Source organism: Lithobates pipiens, unplaced genomic scaffold, assembly GCF_037356315.1.
Source record: "Lithobates pipiens isolate NorthernLeopardFrog02 unplaced genomic scaffold, aLitPip1_a1.2 Scaffold_13, whole genome shotgun sequence".
In the NCBI taxonomy this organism is placed as follows: domain Eukaryota; kingdom Metazoa; phylum Chordata; class Amphibia; order Anura; family Ranidae; genus Lithobates; species Lithobates pipiens.
Genome location: NW_027507718.1, coordinates 188,940,108 through 188,961,408, shown reverse-complemented (window position 1 = coordinate 188,961,408; position 21,301 = coordinate 188,940,108). Strand labels below are relative to the sequence as shown.

General features: G+C 44.5%; 1 protein-coding gene across 8 annotated transcripts in view; it reads left to right on the top strand.

Annotated features, from left to right (window-relative positions):
• The first annotated feature begins 12,850 nt into the window (after positions 1-12,850).
• The window catches only part of ADAMTSL5 (ADAMTS like 5), a 50,601-nt gene continuing 42,150 nt past the window's right edge, over positions 12,851-21,301 (top strand). Inside the window, exons 1-4 of one of the 8 annotated variants that reach the window (XM_077476009.1) lie at positions 12,851-13,078; positions 13,167-13,236; positions 15,646-15,782; positions 19,654-19,714. In XM_077476009.1, the coding sequence (XP_077332135.1) occupies positions 13,062-13,078; positions 13,167-13,236; positions 15,646-15,782; positions 19,654-19,714 (285 nt within the window). In that variant the 5' untranslated portion in view covers positions 12,851-13,061. Of the gene's footprint in view, positions 13,079-13,166; positions 13,237-14,275; positions 14,373-14,398; positions 14,557-15,642; positions 15,783-19,653; positions 19,715-21,301 lie in introns of those variants that run through there. The other 7 variants (XM_077476008.1, XM_077476007.1, XM_077476006.1 and 4 more) reach the window with 7 other exon arrangements.

The following is a 21,301-nucleotide window of genomic DNA, read 5'->3' as shown; positions in this document are numbered from 1 at the left end:
AAAACTTGACCATTCTCTCTCAGAAACCTCTGTCCACTCATTCACTGATAAGGGCCTTTGTTAGGGGATGGTCACATTGTTGCATCTGTGCTCCTGGTTTGCCCTTGGATCTTAATTTGGTTCTCTCAGCTCCACAGACGCCTCAGTGAAATAATTTTCAGAACTAATGGAATTATATAAAGAACAAGGATTGTTCAGTGGTTTAGCAAGCTTGAATTGGGAAAGGATGCCAGCTTGTTGGGCTGGGAGGAGAAATGGGGAACCCTGTCGGAGAAGGGGACTTGAGTGTCTCGTTTTGCAATCCGCATCCGTCCTGGAACTTAAGCAGATTAGGCTGTGTCTGCAGCATTCGAGCATTTTGCTAGAAACTCATGCGAGTCAAGTTCTCTGACAATAGCGTGCTTCGACCGTCATGGAAGAACCAAAAGTCTCACCGCAGCAGGAGAAGTAGCTCAAATCTTTGCCTGGGTAAACTTTCCAATGTGTGGAAGTTGGTGGGCAGATTTTTTTAGCCAGTCGCATGTGGACCTGGGGAATGGGCCCTGTGCTGGATGTAGTAGACACCCTGGCCCCTGGGTTGAACAGCATACTGAACAGGAATCCTGTAGCGGAAACGGTGGATTCTCTAGAGACCTTCAAAGCAAGGGTTGTCTCAAGGTCCTACAGTGTGTATTATGGTGCTATGAAGCCCCCAATTCACAGGGTAATAATATAGCAAAAAAACAACACCTCACCAAACCATCAAAAAAAAAAGGGAACCATATATAACAAAACAGAAAATTAAACTATGCACAAATACAATCTCGACCGTACTTCTAAAGAGTACTTTAGCATTAACAGCGCTATGATCTATTAACAAATATGTGCAAAACATTTTAATATACAAAATATATATTAAATGATGACATCAATAAAATTAACACTAACAGGACCATGAGTATGAGTATGCACCCACACCATGCAGATGGAGAAAACCTCATCTGCATGGTGTGGGTGCATACGCTGTGAGGGATTTTCCATATGCCTGAGGGTTCCTGGAGCACTTCACTCAGTTTATGAACTTTATCTTTGGCACTTTGATGTTATTAATGGATTATTGGTCCTGTTAGTGTTAATTTTATTGATATCATCATTTAATATATATTTTGTATATTAAAATGTTTTGCACATATTTATTTGTTAATAGATCATAGCGCTGTTAATGCTAAAGTACTCTTTATAAGTACGGTTGAGATTGTATTTGTATTTGTGCATACTTTTGAAGATTTTATGTATGATTTATAGCAGCAGCTTTTGTGCGGTGATCTTTCATTTCATATTGAGCGCTAGGATCAGTGTTATAATTTTTATTGTATTACTTATATTTTTGGATTAGAAAATCAAACTACTACATCCATTAAAGTGATTGTAAAGTCTTGTTAAAAAAAAAAAAAAACATGTTCTACTTACCTGCACAGAGCAGCCCAGATCCCCTCCTTCTCGGGTCCCTCTTTGCTTCTCCTGGCCCCTCCCTCCGATCGAGTGCCCCCACAGTCAGCAGCTTCCTATGGGGGCACTGGAGCCAAGTCACAGCTCCATGTGTCCATTCAGACAAAGAACCCCACCCGCGACCCCTCTCTCCCCTGAATAGCTGACTTTTATTGACATCTACGCAAGCCAATGGCACCGCTGCTGTTTCTCTTCTCAGCTCGTCAAAAGGAGTGTCCCGGATGGCTTAGACATTTGTGGACATCGCTGGAGAGAGATGGGGCTCAGGTATGTATTAGGGGTGGCTGCTACACACAAAAGTTTTTTTCCCTGACAGACTCCATGCCAGCCTAGTTGTTGGTTGACCCCGCCTCCACTCCAACGTTATAGGACCCCATTCAAATAAAAGAGCACTCACCACTCCACACGGTGTTCCTTTTTTGTCCTCCTCCATTTGGACCTACACATGCTGTTCGTTTGGATTTCGGATTTCTTTCTTTGCATACCTGTGCGGTGCAAGCTCAGTACCCAGCTATGGGCGGGCGAGTAGCTTTGAGGCTGGACGGTCCCCTATATGAGGGTGGTTGCCACGGTATGCCCTGGATAAACGTTCAGGAGTACTACGGCTGGCAAGGTCTGCAGTGTTTTTTCTTTCTCCATGGCAGTCATATATTTGTATATGTTTGTGGCTATTCCCTGGCATCTTGTCTGTTTCCCCCTGTATGACGGCTGGAGTGCTTTGCGTTCCAGCTCGCCGCATTGTCTTACGCGTTCTGGACGCGCATGCGCAGTAGCCTCTTTCGATACCGAGGCTTGGTGTGCGCGGTTTGGCCAAGCTATAGCGGCCGAACAGGCCCAGTATGGCCATCCCTCCACTGCGCAGGTGTAAGGTGAGGGAGCGGTGACGTCATGGGCGGGGAATTTAAAACCAGACTGCTGCTTCAGTCTCACTGGGGTATGTCAGTGCATTGGAAGCAGCAAGCCTGTCCCTCCAGCCCCAGTCTGCGAAGGTGAGCGTCATTATTTTGGATTATATAATTAGATGCAGTGAGTGCATGTTGGAATACATATATTTAAAAAAATAAAAATAAAAATCTTTAAAATTGGTAATCTTGTTAAAAAAAAAAAAGAGAAAAATTTTAATAAAAAAAAAAAAAAATTCTCGGATTACTGGGTAGTCAGGACGGTCTCGATGGAGCTTCTCCAGCTCCCCTCCTCCCAGATCCGTGCCCACCCTGCTCCCTCGCTCGGAAGAACAAAGTCAAGTACTGTCTTCTTATGTGGATCTGTTGAAAGCTCAAGGGGCAGTAATTCAGGTGCCAAGGGAAGAGTGGTTTCAGGGAATCTATTCCCCTCTTTTCCTGGTTCGAAAGAAAAGCGTCTCCTGGCGCCCGGTGATAGATCTCACTTATCTAAACAAATACATAGAGTATGGGAAATTCAAGATGGAAACTCTGTTGACTATTCAACAAGCCATACAGACTGGGGACTGGATGATTTCGAACGACCTAAAGGACGCCTATTTCCATGTCCCAGTAGAAAAGGATTTTCAAAAATTCCTAAGATTTCACGTAGGTCAAGACCATCTCCAATTTATTTGCCTCCCCTTTGGGTTGACGACCTCTCCCTGAGTTTTTTCAAAGGTTCTCCTGGCTGTAGTGGCTTTTATCAGGTTAAAGGGTATTCGACTGTACCATTACCTGAACGACCTGCTGGTTCTGTCCCAAAGCAGAGAACAGTTGCTGGAACACCGGGAACAGGTGATAACTTCTCTGTCCAGTTTCGGGTGGCTTCTAAACCTGGCAAAAGGTCATCTAGAGGCGGTCCAGTGGCTAATATATCTAGGAGCCCAATTCGACACTCTGCAGAGTACTATCTCTCTCCCGGACGAAAAAAATACCAACAATACGAGAAAGAGTCTCTCGGGCCCTATACACTCAGCACCTAAAAGCTTCTCAGTGTCTCAAAATCATAGGTGTGATGGTCTCAGCGGCTCCGATGGTGAAATGGGCTTTGTGGAGACTTCGCCCCTTCCAAGCAGGTTTTCTCAAGCAGTGGAAGTCAGGGGACAAAAATCAAAGTATTCGTATATCCACAACCATGAGAGAGAGCCTCTTTTGGTGGCTACAACGCAAGAACCTGCTGAACTGTCATTCCATCATCCCCATCTCCTGGGTCATGGTCACGACCGACGCCAGTGGGACAGGTTGGGGGGCTCTCTACGGATCGAATCTTGCGCAGGGCAAGTGGGATGCCTGTCTCCCCTTACCGGGGTCGAATGTCCTGGAACTTCGGGCAGCCTGGTGTGCTCTCCAGCAATTCTCTCACCTTCTGACATGGAAATCAGTGTTATTACGAATGGACAACACCACGGCAGTGTCCTACGTGAAAAGGCAGGGGGGTACTCGGAGCTCTACTCTTCTACGGGAGGTCGAACCCATCCTATCACAGAACAGAAAAACCTGATGAACATCTCAGCGGTTTTTGTGCCAGGAGTTCAGAACTGCTGGACAACAACGAGTGATCTCTTCATGCTCAAACCTTCAAGTCGATCCTGTCATTAGGGGTCAGTCCAGAGGTGGATCTTTTTGCCTCTCCCTACAATTTCAAAATGGAGAAGTTCTACACGTGAAGTCGTTGCAGTCAGGCCTGTGGGACGGACGCTCTTATGGACCAGTGGAGGCTCAGGAGGGCGTATGCCTTCCCTCCACTTCCCATGATCCTCAGATTCCTTCAGAGGCTCCGAGTAGAAGCAGTAGAGGTTGTGATGGTAGCTCCCTATTGGCCCAACAGGCCTTGGTTCCCCCTCCTGGTCCAACTCAGTGTTCAAGATCCCATACCTCTTCCTCTCAGGCCGGACCTTCTTTCTCAGGGTACAGTTCTGCACCCTTGCCCGGCAGTTCTGAGACTGATGGTCTGGTTCTTGAGAGAAAGAGGCTGGAATCCATCAGATGTTCATCAAGTGTAATTTCCACCCTGATGAGTGCATGGAGATCAAGTACGAACAAAGTGTATGGCAGAATCTGGGACAAATTCGTTAAGTTCTGCTCTTCCTTGAATAGATGTTTTGAACATCCAGGAGTACAGGACATTCTCAGCTTCTTGCAGACTGGCCTCGATCTTCCTTTATCGATAAGCTCCCTCAGAGTGCAAGTGTCGGCTCTATCGGCTTTCTCAGGTACATCTTGGGCAGTGCATCCACTGATTCGTCAGTTCTTCAGGGGAGCTTCTAGACTCAAACCCCAAAGAAAGCCTAGATTTCCCAAGTGGGATCTTCCTCTGGTCCTGGACTCAATCTCAGGTCTGAGTACGACAGGGCCATCCCCGCTCTCTATTAAGGACTTCTCAGCAAAAGTTGTTTTCTTAGTTGAAGTCACTTCAGCCAAAAGGGTTTCGGAAATTGGATCCTTGGGCTTCTAAGAGCCTTTTTTGACGTTCTTTCCGAACCAGGTAGTCCTCATTCCCATGTTGGGATCCAAAGGTTACTTCGGTGTTTCACCAGAACCAAGAAATTGTCTTGCCTACTTTTAGGTCTTCAGGTTCTAATGATGTTCATCCTCTGTATGTTGGAGAAGCCTTGAAGGAATATCTTCTTATCACTTCCCCCTTCAGACGCTCGGAGCATCTCTTTATTTTACCTTCAGGTAGCAACAAAGGGAAGAAAGCTTCAACCAGGACGCTGGCCACCTGGATTGTAAGAACTATACAACGGGCATATAGGGCGAAGGGATTGGCTCCTTCAGAGGCGGTGATGGCTCACTCTACCAGGGGAATGGCAGCCTCATGGGCAGCGGCTCGGCATGTGGCTCCTGACACGATATGCAAGGCAGCCTCCTGGTCCTCTATTAATACGTTCATGTCACATTACTGTATTGAGCCTGCTTCTCTATCCTCTGTAAATTTTGGTTTAAAGACTTTATCGGCTGATAAATCAAATTAAATGTTTTCTGTTTAAGCATACCCACCCGTGTGGTCGGCTAGTTATTTCCCACACATAGGCTGCCATGGAGTCTGTCAGGGAAAAAGGAAAATTTGTTGTCAAGTACTTACCGTAATTTTCCTTTCCTGATGGACTCCATGGCAGACAGAGTTCCCACCCATGAGTCATATGACTAGGCTAGTTACGGAACACCGTGTGGAGTGGTGAGTGCTCTTTTATTTGAATGGGGTCCTATAACGTTGGAGTGGAGGCAGGGTCAACCCACACGTAGGCTGCCATGGAGTCCATGAGGAAAGGAAAATTACGGTATTCGACAACAAATTTAATTTTTTTTTATCTTTATGCATAGAATGCATAAAGATAAACAAAACTTCTGCCTTTACAACTCCTTTAAGCCACTATAAGCCACTATAAATAAAGTACATCCAATCCCCTCTGTTAGAAAACATTCTATGCCCCAGTGTCTGTGCTTTGTAAAAAATATGCCCATTACTACCTTATCTCACAGCGCTGCTGGGCACTCATGTGACTCCTCGCTGCTCCCTTTCCCGATCTGACTGCTACAGCGTTAGGGGCTGAGACTCCCCTGCAGATGTCAGTCAGGAAGAGAGGCGTAGAGAGCTGAGACATCAGCCAGGGAGGAGGGGAGCAGCGAAGAGTCACGTGAGCAGTGCTGTAGAATAATGTAGTAATAGGCATATTTTTTACAAAGCACAGACACTGCAGCATATAATGTTTTCTAACAGAGGGGATTGCATGTACCTTTTACTGTTATTTCAGCAGAAGGAGGGGGCAAGCCCTGACACAGATCTAACAGAGGGAGGGGGAGAGGAAGACAGGAGAGCTGCGGATGACGGAGGCACCTAAACTGACCACGGTGTCAGGGCTCAGCAGCCATGATAAACCGTGGTCAGTTTACAAGGGCGGAGGGCATGACCAGGCAGGATAAGCCAGGTATTTCAGATGATATAGGTGGCCAAATTACATAGCACAAGCACTTTGCTGTATAACATGCACCTCTTCCTGTCCGCGTGATAGCTGAATGACGGCTACAGCGTGGACCTACATTGCCGGGAGGTGTCAATATACATCCTCCCCTTTTCACACTCTCCACGCGCCCCCTGTGAGGCACGCACAGTGGGCATGGTGATCACTAGGGATGAGCCAAACACCCCCCGGTTCGGTTCGCACCAGAACTTTCGAACGGACCCCAAATTCGAACGAACTTTAGAACCCCATTGAAGTCTATGGGACTTGAACGTTCGAAATTAAAAGTGCAAATTTTAACGGCTAATATGCAAGATACTGTCCTAAAAAGGGTTTGGGGACCAGGCTCCTGCCCCAGGGGACATGGGTCAAAGCCTAAAATGTTTTCAAAAATGGCCGTTTTGGTGGGAGCACTGATTTTAATGATTAAAGTGAAAAAAAAAGTGAAATGTTCCTTTAAATATGGTGCCTGGGGGGTGTCTGTAGTATGCCTGTGAAGTGCCACATGTTTCCCGTGTTTAGAACAGTCCCTGCACAAAATGACATTAAACAGAAATAACATCATTGAAAACTGCTTGCGGTTTTAATGTTCTATCTGGTTCCTGCAATATGGTTGAAAACCATTGAGAAAAATGGCATGGGTAGCCCTCCCTGCCCATTACCAGCCCCTTTGGGTCTTGTACGCATATTAAGGGGAACCCTGTACCCATATTAAAAAAAGGAAATGCGTGTGGCGCCCAGGCCCTATATACTCAGAACAGCAGTATACAGGTGGTGCAAACAAGACAGGGACTGTGTAGGTTTGTTGTGTTAAGTTGAATCTGTTTGTAATTTTCAACTGGTACATTTTTAAAGTGTAGCTCCAGTCAAAAAAACAATTTTTAAGCTTTTTGGAAAACATAGGGAAGGGTTATCACCCCTGTATAATTTGTTTTGTCGTCCATCTTTTTTCATCTCACTTGCTGTTGTCTCCTTCCGTTTGCAAGTAGGAGATGTTTGTAAGTTGGATGTTTGAAAGTAGGGGCCTACCTTATATGCTCTGCAGAAATGGCGGAACAAGGTGTTGGTTTTGCCACAACATTGTAAGCCCTCAAAGTGACTCTTGGTGGGCGCTGGAGCGCTCTGCTGTGAACGATTATATCAAGAATTGTAATTACATGCCATTGTTGAACAGTGGTAGAAAAATTGACCTTTGGTGGTTGTGGTGCTGGTGCCACAACACTATAAGTCCTCACAGTTACTCTGGGTGGGCACAGGAACGGGCCCTCCTGTGAAATATTATATGAAGAATTGTAATTATATGTCCCTGTTAAACAGGGGCAGAAAAATTGGGCTGTCCCTGCTGCAAAGCATTGCATCAAAAATTGTACTTAAACGCCCCTGTTAAACAGGGGCAGAAAAATTGGGCCTTAGGCACTGGTGCTGGTGCCACGACACTGCAACCTCTCCCATATACTCTAGTTTTATTGCAGGAATTAGCCCTGCTGCAAAGCATTGCATCAAAAATTGTAATTAAACGCCCCTGTTAAACAGGGGCAGAAAAATTGGGCTGATGGCATCACCCAGAACCAGAAATGTTCTTCCAACATATCAGCGGAGGAGGAAGAGGATAGACAATCAACATAACAGGACAGTCACTCCGCATCAGCATAGGCAGTCTTGAAGGGATGTGATATTTAAAAAAAAATTATTCGGTTACATCAGCTTCAGGTGCTTGGTAGCTGTGGGTGATCCAAGACTGATTCATCTTGATGGTCAGTCGATCAACTGATTCGGTGGACAGGCGCACCCTGTGATCGGTAACAAAGCCACCAGCAGCACTGAAGGTGCGTTCCGAAAGAACGCTGGATGCAGGACAGGCCAGTAGCTCAATTGCATACTGTGCAAGCTCTGGCCAGTGATCCATCCTCAAGACCCAGTAAGCCAGAGGATTTTCGGTGGGAAAGGTGTCCAAGTCTGACCTTGCCCCTAGGTATTCCTGCACCATGTAAATAGGACGCTGGCGATGGTTGCTGGAACCGATCATACCTTGGGGCTGCGGACTAAAAAATTGTCTGAAAGCATCAGTCAGACGGCCACCTTCTCCACCGCTCCTTCTGACCGATGCCTCAGCAACACGTTGTCCACACCAGGAGTTTGTAACCTCCCAGTCTCTGGGAACGCGTTGCACAGACCTTTCTGCAAGGCCTCCCGGAGATGTCTCATCCTCTGCTCCCTCTACGATGGCAAGATAAGGTTGGCAACCTTACCCTTGTACCGTGGATCAAGGAGAGTGGCCAGCCAGTAATGGTCCCTCTCCTTGATCCGAAGAATACGAGGATCCTTCCGCAGGCTTTGCAGGATCAGAGAGGCCATGCAGCGTAGGTTAGCTGAGGCATTCGGTCTGGAGTCCCCTGGGTCACTAAGGACAACATGATCCGCAGCTACCTCCTCCCAGCACGTACAAGTCCACGTGTTTCTCGGACTGTAAATCATCCCTACAAGACTGCTGCTGCTGCTGCTGCTGCTGAGTGCCAGCCTCCACCTCCATGCTGACACAATCATCCTCCTCCTCCTCTTCCTCCTCCTTATCCTCTTCCTGTGTGATGGGTGGCACAGCAGGAACACTGTCTGGATAAAGGGGGCCTTGAGAGGCAAGGAAGTCCTCCTCTTCCTGCCTCTGTTCTACCTCAAGTGCCCTGTCCATTATTCCACGCAGCGTATGCTCCAAGAGGTGGACAAGAGGTACAGTGTCACTGATGCATGCACTGTCACTGCTCACCATCCTTGTGGCCTCCTCAAACGGTGACAGGACAGTGCATGCATCCCTGATCATGCCCCATTGGCGTGGTGAGAAAAAAACGAGCTCCCCTGACCCTGTCCTGGTGCCGTAGTCGCACAGGTACTCATTGATGGCCCTCTGCTGCGTGTGCAGCCGCTGCAGCATGGCCAACGTTGAGTTCCACCTGGTGGGCATGTCACATATAAGGCGGTTCTTGGGCAGGTTCAACTCCTTTTGGAGCTCAGCCAGCCGAGCACAGGCATTAAATGATCGGCGGAAATGCACACAGACTTTCCTGGCCTGCTTCAGGACATCCTGTAAGCCGGGGTACCTGCCCAAGAACCGCTGCACCACCAGGTTAAGGACGTGAGCTACACAGGGCACATGGGTCAGTTGTCCCTGTCGGAGGGCGGAGAGGAGGTTGGTGCCATTGTCACAAACCACCATTCCTGGCTTAAGCTGGCGTGGCGTCAACCACCTCTCAGCCTACCCCTGCAGAGCTAACAAAACATCCGCCCCAGTGTGGCTCCTATCCCCCAAACAAACCAGCGCAAGCATGGCATGGCATAGTTTTGCCTGCGTACTTGCATAGCCCCTGGAACGCCTAAGGAGCACCGCTGGTTCTGAGGACAGAGCACTGGAAGAGGCCATGGAGGAAGAAGAAGAGGAGGGGGTGGAGGAGAGAGGTGTGTCACAACCAATAGTAGCATTTTGGAGGCGTGGTGGCGGAATAACCTCCAACGCTACTGCACCTTGTCCTGCATCCTTCCCAGCTGCCAGAAGAGTGACCTAATGGGCCGTGAAAGACAGGTAACATCCCTGTCCATGCCTGCTGGACCATGAGTCAGCGGTAATATGCACCTTACCGCTGACCGCCCTGTCCAGCGAGGCAAGGACATTGCCTTCCACATGCCGGTAGAGAGCCGGAATCGACCTTCCGTTAGAAAAAGTGGCGTTTGGGGACCTGCCACTGAGGAACCGCACATTGTACAAACTCACGGAAGGGGGCCGAGTCTACCAACTGAAAAGGTAGCAGTTGAAGTGCTAGCAATTTAGCCAAGCTAGCATTCAACCGCTGGGCATGTGGATGGCTGGGAGTGAACTTCTTTCGCCGGTCCAGCAGCTGGGGCAGGGACATTTGCCTGCTATAATCGGACGTGGGTGTACTGCTAGCAGAGTGCCCGGAAGCACTTGGCTGTGACACACCTAATTGTACACCTTCATTCCTCTCAGAGCAGGTTTCAGAGAGGACTGAAGGTCTAGTGGGGTTGGAGATGCCAGCTGATGAGGAGCAAGGAGAGGTCCGCTTTGTTCTTTGGTGTGGGTCTTTGAGGTACGCTTGCCAACGAGCTGCATGACAGGTCAACATATGTCTGGTCATGCATGTGGTGCCCAAGCGGCTGATGTTTTGGCCACGCGAGATACGCTTGAGACATATGTTGCAAATAGCAGCGGTGCAATCTGATGCACTCGTCTCAAAAAAGGCCCACACCAAAGAACTTTTAGAATAACGCGCAGAGGCAGCGCCCTGCACAGGCGGAGCTCTGCTGTGTGATTCAGTCGGTGTGCTGCCCCTAAGCTGGCCCCCGGAGGGCATCCTGCCTCGTTGGACATGTGCCTCCTCCTCCTCCTCTCTCCTACCAGGCACCCACGTGGAGTCAGTGCCCTCATCATCCTCTCCCTCTTCATCGCTGTAGCAAACCTGGCAGTATGCTGCAGCTTGTGGAACATGACTGCCAGATTGCTGTCCTTCTTGAGCATCCCCTCTCTCTGCGCTCACGCTACTGCCTTCCTCTAGCTGAGTGTCATCATCAGAGCCTACAAAACACTGGGCATCCTCCTGGAGCATGTACCCAACACTGTGCTCAAAGAGTTCAGGAGACTCCTCAGGAGGACGTGGTGGGTCTAGGGAAGGAGTCACTGATGATGACATTGAGAGGAGGGAAGACGATGCGTTGGCATCTGCTTTGCTAGTACCCTGAGACTGGGTGAGAGAGGATGAGGAGGATGAAGTGGGCTTGGTCATCCACTCTACCAAGTCGTTGGCATGTTGCGGTTCAACATGTCCAGCTGCCGAAAAGAAGGACAAGCGTGTCCCATGGCCACGTGCTGATGACAATGGACCGCGTCCACGACCAGCACTGTTGTCTCTAGACACAGAGCCTGCTTGCCCTCTTTTATCGGCTCGCGCCTGTCTGCCTCTCCTTGCTGGCCTTCCAGACATGGTAATGGCCTGAGGGGAATTGGGTAAAACAGCAGTTGGGTAGTGTATATTGTGTTGGAGGCACACGACACCCACTAACTCCTGCAGATGCCTTTATTATAGAACACCAGAGATAAAGGGGTATACTGTAATGGAGTCACACAACACCCACTAAGCCCTGCAGATGGCTCTATTAGAGAATAGCAATAAACGGTAGATACAGGTGTATATTGTGCTGGAGTCACACAACACCCACTAACTCCTGCAGATGCCTTTATTATAGAACACCACAGATAAAGGGGTATACTGTAATTGAGTCACACAACACCCACTAAGCCCTGCAGATGGCTCTATTAGAGAACAGCAATAAAGGGTAGATACAGGTGTATATTGTGCTGGAGGCACAAAAAACCCACTAACTCCTGCAGATGCCTTTATTATAGAACACCAGAGATAAAGGGGTATATACAGATGTATACTGTGCTGTGCTGGAGGCACACACAACTTCCAATAACTCCTGAAGATGGCAAGTGGGCTCAAATAGAGAAGAGCTATGTAGGTGGATATAGCGGTGTGTACTGGGTACAGAGCACGCAGACAGCACGCACAAGCTCCTAACACTACTGACTGCAAGCTCTATTATAAAAGATAGATTACTAGCTATATAGGTGAGGTGAATATAGCGGTGTATACTGCGGTCAGGGCAAGCAGACAACAACCACTACAGAAGAGCAAGATCGAAAATCGGCCGATAACGATCGGTGTGTACTGTGTTGAAGGTACACAGAACACCCACTAACTGCTTCAGACGCCAACACACTACACAAGACCGCCGCGCTGGCGGCCTTATATAGTGTGGGGCGTGTACTACACAGCCTGAGCTATGATTGGCCACAGGCATCCTGCCTGTGGCCAATCATGGCTCTCCTCGCTGCTGGCGCTGCGATTGGCCAAGCATGCGGGGTCACAGTGCATGCTTGGCCAATCATGAGCCAGAAATGCACTGCGATGACGCAGTGCATTGTGGGCCGTGAGCGCCACATGAATTTGGTGCGAACGGCCCATAACGTTCGGAATTCGCCGAACGGGCGAACAGCCGATGTTCGAGTCGAATGTATGTTCGACTCGAACACGAAGCTCATCCCTAATCAGTGTATTCAAAACTGTAGTGGGTAAAGAACTCAAATAAAGGGCATAAAGCAGACATAGAGACATGTTCATTTCTTGGGAAAACAGGTTTTTACTAACGGGGACTTTTTCCAAAAAAGTCTATGAATTATACTGCCAGTTGTATTTTATTTGCTATTCCATAAGATGGCACTGATTTGTCACTGAGCATAAAATATTTAGTAAAACTGAGCAACCTTTAAAATTATTTTCAAGTATCCAGCTGCAGTATTATCTCAAGTGTTGGTATCATATGAATGCTAAATGTTTTGTTGTCACAGCTGATATGAACAGACTGCCTTGGGAAAGAGACTTAAGAAATGTATTCTCTAAGAGGCGTGTTTAAGGGAGGAAAAAAGCAGACATTCAAGATCTTGGATCAGTTTTTATGGACACATTTTGTTGTAAGCAATAAGGAATCTAGCAAACTCACCAAACTGAGCATAAATATTTGAAACTGCTTGGCTCTTGGCTTCTTTTGTAGAGAAATATAGCTGGGTATTTTGAAAAATATACATTTTTTTTCTTAAAACAAGATGTGGCAGGAAAACTGGTGAGTTTTCACTTTTTATTTAGTATAACTCTTTGCCAATGCAATGTGAGATAATTGCTACTTAGCTGTAAAATTTCTGTGTGTTTAGCAGGATCAGGCTCCCAGGTGTAAGACTGCTCTTGTCTTTATTTATGATGCACAATACCAGCCAAGTTCAGGTGAGATGATCCTAAATATACTTCCAGATCATGTATGTACCTTATGTATGCTTTTCCATTGGCCAAGATATATATATATATATATATATATATATATATATATATATATGCTTTTCCATTGGCCACAAGATATATATATATATATATATATATATATATATATATATATATATATATATATATAGATAGATAGATAGATAGATAGATAGATAGATAGATAGATATGTTTAATATATTTAAGATGAACTAATAATGTCATGACAAGCACATTTAGTGATGGTTCACATCATATAGGGTTGTGCTTTCACATTCATATTTTTTGTGCATTTGCTTTTTTTTGACAGCCCATTCATTTCAGTGGGCTGAAGAATGCACAGGAATGTGCAAAAAAAAAAAGGTGCGACTTTTAAAATTTTGCTGCACCAAATACCATGATACTGAATTAATGGCACCTGCATGCTTCTGCAGATAGTCTATCTGCAATGTGCACATGCGATGAAGTTAGAAAATTGCAAACGTATTGCCAAAGCCTTTATAGACTAGCCTTTAAATTCAGAGAAGTTGTTTCCCTCGTGACAGGAAAAAAGCACTTGTGGATTTAATTTAACCTTTTTGGGGGGTTATTTCTCAGTTTAAGGGTGTGTGGCAGGTGGTGTGTCCTATGCCTATATACATTTGCTAGTAGGTGTCCCTCATTCCCATCTCAAAATATTGGGAGGCAGGGTTTTTTTTCAGCAGGAACTAGGGGGAACTCAGCTCCACCACCTCTGGCTCAGGTCTTCTGCTCCCTGCTCACCACTATCACTATCACTAGGTAACGCTGAAGTCCAGCTTCTACGTTTACAAGTGATAGCTTATTTCCCTGTAGGTCCCATAGGTCAGATCTCCTGCGCAGATCCCACTGAGTGCCAGACAGGGACCAGGGAGATAGAGAACAGGTGCCCAGGGTTCAGTGCAGTCATGGGCAGGAGAGGGTGCATGGTAGGCTGCACCCTCTGTGGTCTCAATTTTTTCCCTGATGACCAGTTGTTGATGCTCCTACTGCATGATCTCCCTTGCAAGTGACTGTAGTATAGTATAGTATGCTGGGAGGTACTACAGCCGGATAGGTGTTTCAGCTTAATATTGCAACTAAGGTAAAACATATGACAGATGGTGGAGCTTTTTAAGGAGGGGGGAAGAAGACGAGGGCAGTGGAGGGAGGGGGTTGTATGCAGAGGGAAGAGCTACTATTTGATGCCATTTGGCAGGTATTTGTGTGTGGCGTGCATGGTTGAGTTCCTGCACCTATTCTCTGAGAATAAAAAGCCCTGTTGGGAGGTATGTATATATTTCAGTACACGTTGGACTGGCCATGTGCACCAAAGTGACCTCCTTGTTCACCATGTAGTACTTTGCTTGAAATATACCTATAATACAAAACTTTGCTGGAGCAGAGGGACACACATGCTATAGCTTGCTGCTGATTTGCACAGTATATGCTCCTATTCCAATTGCAAAGTAGCACCCTGTAATTTTAAAACAGAAATACAGAGTTTATTTTTGTACACTTACAAAGTTTAACAAAGGGCTTACTTGCAGAGCATTTATATGTTATATTATATCGTATTGTATATACTGTATATACATTGCAGGTGCTTATATACTTATTCATTTGGGGTATGTAAATGTTTATAACCTAATGAAAAATGTTGCCTAAATGATTACAGCATAAAATACTTTATATAGAAGAGAATATATTTAAAAGATGAATGCAAACAATAATTTCTTGTTTTACTGTGTCATTTTATTACGTAAACAATCGTGCCGCAGTTGTTTTCTTGGTCTAAAAGGAATTCTCTCAAATTCCTTTTGTTTTGCCATTTCCTTTCGTCCCCAGCTGCCGCACACAGAAATGTCAGGGAGGCTATCAGCACTGGTAAACTCCCCGCTCTTTCCACTGCAATACATGGGGGAACATGTACTCACAGGCATTCCACTTATGAAAACAATGTGCTTTCTACAAACTTTGCAATTTCAAATTAAGCTTCAGTAACTGTACCTGATGCAGCTTGGTTTATATCTGAGGATTGTGTGTTATTTTAATAGTTATGTTTTTGTTTTTTTTTCACAAACAAGCTTAAGAAAGTGGTCTGTATTGCACATGAAACCATTTCTTAGATTTCTGACCAGTTTTGTATGTCATTTCTGTTTTTTATATGATGGCTATGCCATATGCTGTAGCTCTGTTTGTCATGTTAGTGGCATGACAATGTATTTTCATTTTATTGCTACTATAGATATCACCTGTCCAAGAATTCCAGGACTGTTTTGGGCTTTGGAGTTAGGCAGTAGAAATGTTTTGCCATCAGCTTTATCATACAATTATGCATAGTTCTAACAAAATCTCTGGTTCTTTATATAAAGTAGGTAAGAGACAGGTGGAGCCTTCAAAGTGAGAGAATGCGGCACTCTTCCTTTGGACTATGGACAACATGGGGATCATGGACTACTTGCTCCAGTTCATGTGGGGATGGAGTAGTACTTAGAAGCCGCAAGTGTTTAAGGTACATAAACAAAATGTTTTTGAAAATGGCTAATACAGTGCCTTGAAAAAAAAATCATACCCCTTGAAATTTTCAACATTTTGCATAGCTCTCAACTGTCCCTGATTTTGAGGGACTATCTCTGATTTGGAGCAATGTCCCTCTGTCCCTCTGTCCCTCGTTCCCCTTCATGTGTCCCTCATTTTGGTCTGATCTATATAGTTGTATATAAAATGCACTTTTTATCTTTCAAAAAGTGTTTCCCAGTGCTAAACCTTTCATCCAATTTCTAAATTGCTTCATTGCTGCATTTGTACATTTTAAAAGCCAATTTAAAGGAATAGTAGTGGCAAAAAAGCCCCTCTGGATTTAATTAACCTTTTTTTTGGTTAATTCTCCTTTAATAGGGTGTGGCATGGGGTACATTTGTTAGTAGGTGTCCTTCATTCCCATCACAAAATGTTGGGAGGTATGCATTTTGTCATGTTACAACCAAAAACATAAATGTATTTTATTGGAATTTTATGTGATAGACCAACATAAAGTGGCACATAATTGTGAAGTGGAAGGAAGGAAGTAGAAGGAAAATGATAAATGGTTACAATGGAATGGTTTAGATTAAAGCATACTCATCTGTTAGAATGGCCCAGTCCAATTCCAGATCTAAATCCAATTGAGAATCTGTGGAAAGGCTTGAAGAAATTGCTGTTCACAGACGCTCTCCATCCAATCTGACAGAGCTTAAGCTATTTTGCAAAGAAGAATGGGCGAAAATTACACTCTGTAGATGTGCAAAGCTGGTAGAGACATTCCCAAAAAGACTTGCAGCTGTAATAGCAGTGAAAGGTGGTTCTACAAAGTATTGACTCGGGGGGGCTGAATACAAATGCACGCCACACTTTTCAGATTTTTAATTGGAAAAAAATTGGAAAACCATTTATCATTTTCTTTCCACTTTACAATTATGTGCCAGTGCACTTTGTGTTGGTCTATCACATCAAATCTGAATAAAATACATTCATGTTTTTGGTTGTAAAATGACGAAATGTGGAAAATATCAAGGGGTATGAATACTTTTTCAAGGCTCTGTAAATGCAACAGTATGTTTTTGAAGTATGCAGCTTTTTGTAATCTATAAACTATCCCTAACTGTAAAATAGGCCATAACATGTCTTTCCTTTTCTTGGATGCCCAAAGACTAATTCCTGCTCATCCAGTCCTGAGATCGACAGTCCTTTCAGAGAGCACAGCAAGGCTGGCAAGAAACCTGATTTTTGTATGTTAAAATGAAGGGAACAGTAATAGACGAATGAGCTCAGCACACTATTCTCTCCTTTAGCCATTGTTTTACATAAATTTGCATAGAGCACAACTGGTTGGCTTCTAGTGCTACCTACCCTTCTTCCAATCTAAAATATTCTGTAAAATGGAAAGCAAGAGGTTGATACCAAGTAAAAGTCAGGTATAAATTGCATTCACAAAAACATTCAATGATTTATTAGTGAATGCATACTCCATTAATTCTGCTTTGAATGCAGCTTTAACCTTAACCCTAATGATGTAGGTTGCAGTTGCTGACAACTTCTTCTAAAAATGTAAGTTGGTTGTCTGTCTTGCTGGTGTTTTGTCTTTGATATGTTTTGAATCATTGATTTGGCAGGCCATACATCATTCATTTTTTAATTATTTTTTTAAACAAGCAGGTTAAGAAAAAAAAACCTGATTCCCCCATCCACAAACTCAATGTGGATGGTGGAATTACTCCTGCTGTGCTATTGTATTCTGACAGCTGGAAGACTTCCTTGTTGTCAGAACACACTGATTGGTGTTGCCGGCTATAACCAGCGATGCTGATCGTTTGGGAAAAAAATGACAGGCTTGTTGTACAGAAGTGGATTGGTAGATCGACTTCTGTACAACCAGGTGCCCATATATAAATCCAGATTTGCCCAGTCCCTGTTGAACCAGGTGAATTTTGTATAGCCGCCTTAAGAGCAAGTATAAAGATAAGTAGTTAATGATTTTCCTGACTTTTTTTTTAGTTCCAACTGTTTGCAAGATGCAGTCTGTCAAATAGCTTTTTCCAGAGGAAGCCAGCCCTGACAGCCCCATTATTATTATTATTGTGATAGGCCAGTATACATTATAATTGTTGTTTCTTGAAATGGATAACAATCCTAAACAACCAGTAAATTATACTACTTAAAGAAGAGCTGCAGTCTGCAATGTAAAAATGAAAAGTCACCAGCTACAAAAGCTGTAGCTGCTAACTTTTAATAAACAGCTACTCCCCTTTCCCCGACACATTTTACCAAGGGCATTCGGCTGTGACAGCTTGCGGCTTCACAGTCAGGTGCCCACTGTTAATGAGCGAGTGGCGCTGTGCACTGTGAATGGTCTTGGAGTTTTCTGGGACCTTCTGCTTCCAATCGCCTAGGCCAGTGGTCTCCAAACTGCGGCCCCGGGGGCCAGATGCGGCCCTTTACTTGCCTCTATCTGACCCTTGGAGCACTATTCCTCCTATTTATATGAGACACTATTCTGCCAACTGACATCAACTATTGGGCATCATTTTTCCTACTGACATCAACAATGGGGCACTATTCCTCCCATTGATACCAATGATGGGGTACTATTCCTCCCACTGACACCAATGATGGGGCACTATTCCTCCCATTGATACCAATGATGTGGTTCTATTCCCCCCAACGACACCAACAATGGGGCACTATTCCTCCCACTAACACCAATGATGGGGCACTAGCCCCCCCCCCAATACCAAATGTGGCAATGTTTACACTGATGCCTGGAAAATTCACAGTCCAGACCCTGTGAAGTCTGAAGGATAATAAACTGACCCTTTGTTTAGAAAGTTTGAAGACCCCTGGCCTAGGCAGTCGGAGTGGAAGTGGGAGCGGGTACTTGTCAAAATCATGTACCTGCTCCCCCTTCCTCCCAAAAAGCTCCATTTCACAAACAGGAGCAGGGGAAGAGGCCTTAAAGCGGAACTTCCCCCTTGTGTGTGGAGCTCTACTTTTTATAAAAAAAAGAGTCTTTGCTTTGTACCTAAAGATTTTGTATATGTTTGTTCCATTCATTCTTTTGGTTGTTTGCGTGGAATTTTTTCTATGCGTCTGGACATTTGTTGTTTACTTTAAGGCAAACAGTGTACATCCTATAAAATTTCAACAAAATACTTTGGGCATTTGTCATATGCCCTGTTCCTCTTCCTCCCTCTACCACTTTAGCCACAGCTGTGTAAAACATGTTTCTAAATAGTGTATGAAAAGTTAAAGAAATCCTACCAAATTATTTTTTGTAAATTAAATTTGTTTCTAATTAACTCTTTATTAACCTTAGGTAACCCTAAACAGCCATAGGCTGCCCATGCATTAATCATACAAAACTAACCCGATTCCCTCATCCACACATTCAAGGTGAATAAAGAAAACCTCCCCGCTAAGCTATTGTATTCTGGCAACTGGGAGACCTTCATGCTGTCAGAATACACTGATCAGCGCTGCATGCTATAGCCTGCAATACTGATCGAGTGGCTAAAATGCAACAGCGTGGTTGATCGGTAGATCAACCATAGTGCCCATACATGAATCTAAATTCGATTGGTCCCTGCTGAAGCGGTCAAATTTTGATCCAGGTATGGCCAGCTTTAATTTAATTCCCCCTTATCCTCATAGTTATTATTTTTATGCTGATTGCAAGCTAATTTGGTTAACCTTACATATGTTCTGGAAATACGAATATGCTGTAAAATTAATTCAAATACAGTTTGTTTAAAGTAGTTGTCAAATTATAGCTGTACATTGTAATAAACATTTTTCAGATTTATCATATCATATATCATATCATATCATGCTGATTTTGCTTTTCAAAGGATTTCTGCAAAGGACACGTGTGTCGGAGAGCTACGGCAATACAAATCCTGTCAGTCCAAGGTAATCCTGCTGGTCTAGGTCAATGAACAAAAAAATACCCAACACATGTATAGAAGCCAATATGTGGTGGCACATGACATACTAAAACGTCAGATACTGCTTAGGTTGTGCCACCATTACTGATTTTGGTTTTATTGGTCTGTGTCTATTTCCAGCATGTCACATGTCTATATACTTCCTGTATTCATATCTTGGTTGAAATCCTGACTAAGCCCCCGTACACACGGTCGGACATTCCGACAACAAAATCAGTTTTTTTCCGACGGATTTTGTCCGAAACTGGTGTTGCATACACGCGGTCGGACAAAGTTTGTCGGAAAATCCGATCATTCGAACGTGATGACGTTCCTTCGTTGCGACAGGACTACTTTGTGGCTAGTAGCCAATAGCTTTGGTCTTGTAATTTGATCTGAGCATGCGTGGCACTTTGTCCGATCGGAATTCTCTACAAACAATCGGAAAAAGTCTGATCGGATTTTGTGGTTGGAAAATTTAAGGTCCTGCGCTCAAATTTTTTCCATAGGAAATTCCGACTGAAAAAGTCCGATAGAGGCCACACACGATCGGATTTTCCAACAATATAATCCGATCGGACCTTTTCCGTCGAAATTTCCAACCGTGTGTACAGGGCATAAGATTGCAATGTTCCAAGTGTAAGTAAGCTAAATAGGACCATGGGCACAATTGTGGAAGCAATGGAATGTTGAGGAAGTGTTGTCAGGGCAGGCCATAGGTTTGTTACGCTGAGTTAAAGTTTTTGACGTCTATCAGACCTCTTTATAATATAGCTATACAAATGTGCTAAAAGACATGGCTATCTTCATGAGGAAATAACATATTTCAGGTTTAGAAATAGAAAATTGGGCATAAGCCATTCTATGATGTTCAAAAGGTCCATAAAAATGTGAATTTCTATCCAACAAGCACTCTGGTAGCAAATACTTTATTTTATGTGTTGTAGGATGTATTTTTTACCTTGTTGGCCTTGATTTGAAGTGTGCTACCTTTTGGTAATATTGACGTTTTAAATTGTATTTTTGTCCAAACCTTTTTTTTGTTGTATTGTTAGATTTAGTAAGGAAGGATTTCAAATCGCTATCAGGTTATATTTTGCTCTCTGTGTCCAGCTGGACATATTTCCCTCAACTTCCGTTCCTGGAGACACAGTCAGAGCTGAATTACCCACAAGCCAATCTAGGTGGGTTCCTAGGGCCACACAACATAACACAGGATATGGTCAGCAACAAGAAATGGACACGTAAATGAATTGTGTTCAAGGAAATAATACAAAAAAGGAGCAGTATAGTTCATACATAGCACCTGTCTCTTTAAAGTGCTGTATACACAGGCATGTAAGGGCTCATGCACACATGACATTTTTACAGCTGCTGTTAGGGGCGTCTGACATTTTTTTAACTGCTTCTAAATGCCTCTCCATGTTAGCCTATGTGTCATAGATAAGCGTTTAGGGGCAGTAGAAAAAAAATGACAGCCTGTGTGTTCAGGAGCAGAGGCTCTTGAGCTGTAAAGACGCCTGACGCTGCTAAAAGCGGCTAAATGCGGCTTAGCCCTGTCAAAATCAACGGT